At 38.7% G+C, this 2,500-nt stretch overlaps 1 protein-coding gene across 1 annotated transcript in view; it reads left to right on the top strand.

Annotated features, from left to right (window-relative positions):
- The first annotated feature begins 897 nt into the window (after positions 1 to 897).
- LOC122257227 (uncharacterized) overlaps positions 898 to 2,500 on the top strand; it is a 3,385-nt gene continuing 1,782 nt past the window's right edge. The window contains exons 1-3 of the mRNA XM_086532753.1: positions 898 to 966; positions 1,077 to 1,202; positions 2,180 to 2,300. Coding sequence (XP_086388879.1) covers positions 922 to 966; positions 1,077 to 1,202; positions 2,180 to 2,300 — 292 coding nt within the window. The 5' untranslated portion in view covers positions 898 to 921. The remainder of the gene's footprint in view (positions 967 to 1,076; positions 1,203 to 2,179; positions 2,301 to 2,500) is intronic.

The raw sequence follows: 2,500 nt of genomic DNA, 5'->3' as shown, positions 1-2,500 counted from the left end.
AATAGTAATACAATTTTTCTCACGTCTAGTAAAAAAAAGTCACAAAAGTAGCACGTGAGTTATTTGCATTCAATATTTTTTTTTCTATCACTCGTGTATGAAGTATGTAAGATTAAGCCTACTTGCGTTTTCGAATCCAATCTATGGATTGCCAAGGCCTTTCTCTTTCAACATCCAATGCTAAAGTAACTCCCCTAATTCTAAAAATAGGGATACGTTCGGACCAAAACATTATAATAGTTCTTTCCAATTCGGTTCTGCCAAAAGGCTTGAAAATAGCTTCTAAAATTTATATGTGACTGGAGTATCTCCGTGTTTCTCGAGGGTTACTTTTCCATCAAAACATGTTTAATTCTCTTCCGTTGGCTTTACTATTTTGCCTTCAATCTTATTCGCAATTTTCTGCTTTCCATCAGCTTGTGGGATTAATTCACTCGATTTCCCCATTAATAGAAACAGACAGTGATCAGATCAGAACAGCAGAGCATCAGCTCTGACCTGGCAAGTGTAGTTTGGGCTGCCTAATAAGGTGCGTCGACAAGAGTACGCATGTGCCTTTGCTAGCAAAAAGGCCTTTATTGACTCGAAACTAAATATTTTAACCTACGGCAGTCAGGAGTTCTGGTTTGCCCCATTAATTTGTTTTCGTTTCCGTAAAAAAACATATGAGCTCTCAAGTGGCCAGAGGGAAGCTATTGACAGCTATTGTTTTAAAAGAGTACTGGCATTTTCCTTAACTCACGAACACTTAAACAAACAATTGATTAAGAAATCGTTGCGAAGGTGTTCTGCGACTACTGCGCATTGAGCCTCTAAACCAACACAAGACCAGGCCCGTGACGTCATAGGGCTGCCAAAAGGGTTTATATAGACAGGGTCGCGACTGAGCACCTGACAGTGCACTTCGCCGTCTCAGTAAGGATGGTCTCGCTTCGCCAACTCGTCGTTTTTCTTCTCCTAATTTCAGTCAGTGCAGGGATCCGTCCGTCCGTCTTCAACTCTCTGAGCTCTTCTGACCCTAATCATTTTCCCTTCAAATTATATCACTGTAATTGACACCTCGTTTCACTCTACAGGTCGCGTTCTCCGTGAACCTGCGGCAGACCTGCGACGTGGGACTTCAGGTCGGCTGCCCAAGCGAGCCCGGCGAGCGGCCGTGGGTCTCCTGCTCAGCCGTCGACTGCGCCGTCACCGCTAAGAGAGTGAGTCGGGACGGAGGGGAAGAACGGGAAATGGCGGGAGACCCGGCAGGGCGTACATGCGCAGTTAGACTTATTTAAATTTATCTGTCTACATATATCTTTACATGCGCAGATACGGGCACACACACACACACACACACACACACACACACACACACACACACACACACACACACACACACACACACACACACACACACACACACACACACACACACACACACACACACAGACACACACACACACGCACACACACACACACAAGCACAAGCACACACAAATATATACATATATAGATATATATATATATATATATATATTATATATATATATATATATATATATATATATATATATATATATATATATATATATATATATATTATATATATATATATATATATATATATATATATATATATACTGTTTATAAAAATATATATATATATATAATATATATATATATATATATATATATATAATATATGTGTGTGTGTGTGTGTGTGTGTGTGTGTGTGCGTAGGGTGTGTGGGACCCACACACCCACACTGTGGGTGTGGGTGTGGGTGTATGTATATATATATTATATATACATTATATATATATTATATATACATATATATATATATATCCATATATATATACATATATATATACATATATATATATATATTTATATACATACATACATATATATATATATATATATATATATATATATATATATATATATATATACATATATATATATACATATATATATATACATACATGTATATATATATATATATATATATATATATATATATATATATATATATATATATATGTGTGTGTGTGTGTGTGTGTGTGTGTGTGTGTGTGTGTGTGTGTGTGTGTGTGTGTGTGTGTGAGTGTCAGTGTGTGTACTGTATGTATATGTGCGTAAGACACATGCTAGGAAAACAGTAAACGATGAAGCTTTCTCTCTTCCACAGACCTGGTTCATTGGCGCTCTATACAAGCGCGTCGACTGCCTGGAGACGTACGGGAAAATGGTGAAGGTTGAGTACCAGAAGCAAGGGGAACTGTCATGCTCCCTTGTTCCCATCCAGCCAAGTAAGTCACGAGACAGGAGGAGAGCGAGAGAGGGTGTTATGATGAGAGAGAGCGTAAAGCTGAAGATGGAAGAGAGGAGTGAGAGAGAGAGAGTGAGGGAAGGAGGGAGTGAGAGAGAGATAGAGCGTGAGGAAAGGAGGAAGTGAGAAGGAGAGGAAGAGAGAGAGAGAGAGAGAGAGAGAGAGAGAGAGAGAGAGAGA

Source organism: Penaeus japonicus, unplaced genomic scaffold, assembly GCF_977035675.1.
Source record: "Penaeus japonicus unplaced genomic scaffold, GWHDUDI00000001_assembly GWHDUDI00000037, whole genome shotgun sequence".
Taxonomy (NCBI): domain Eukaryota; kingdom Metazoa; phylum Arthropoda; class Malacostraca; order Decapoda; family Penaeidae; genus Penaeus; species Penaeus japonicus.
Note: the sequence above shows the minus strand (reverse complement) of the source record. Positions and strands in the feature narration are given on the sequence as shown.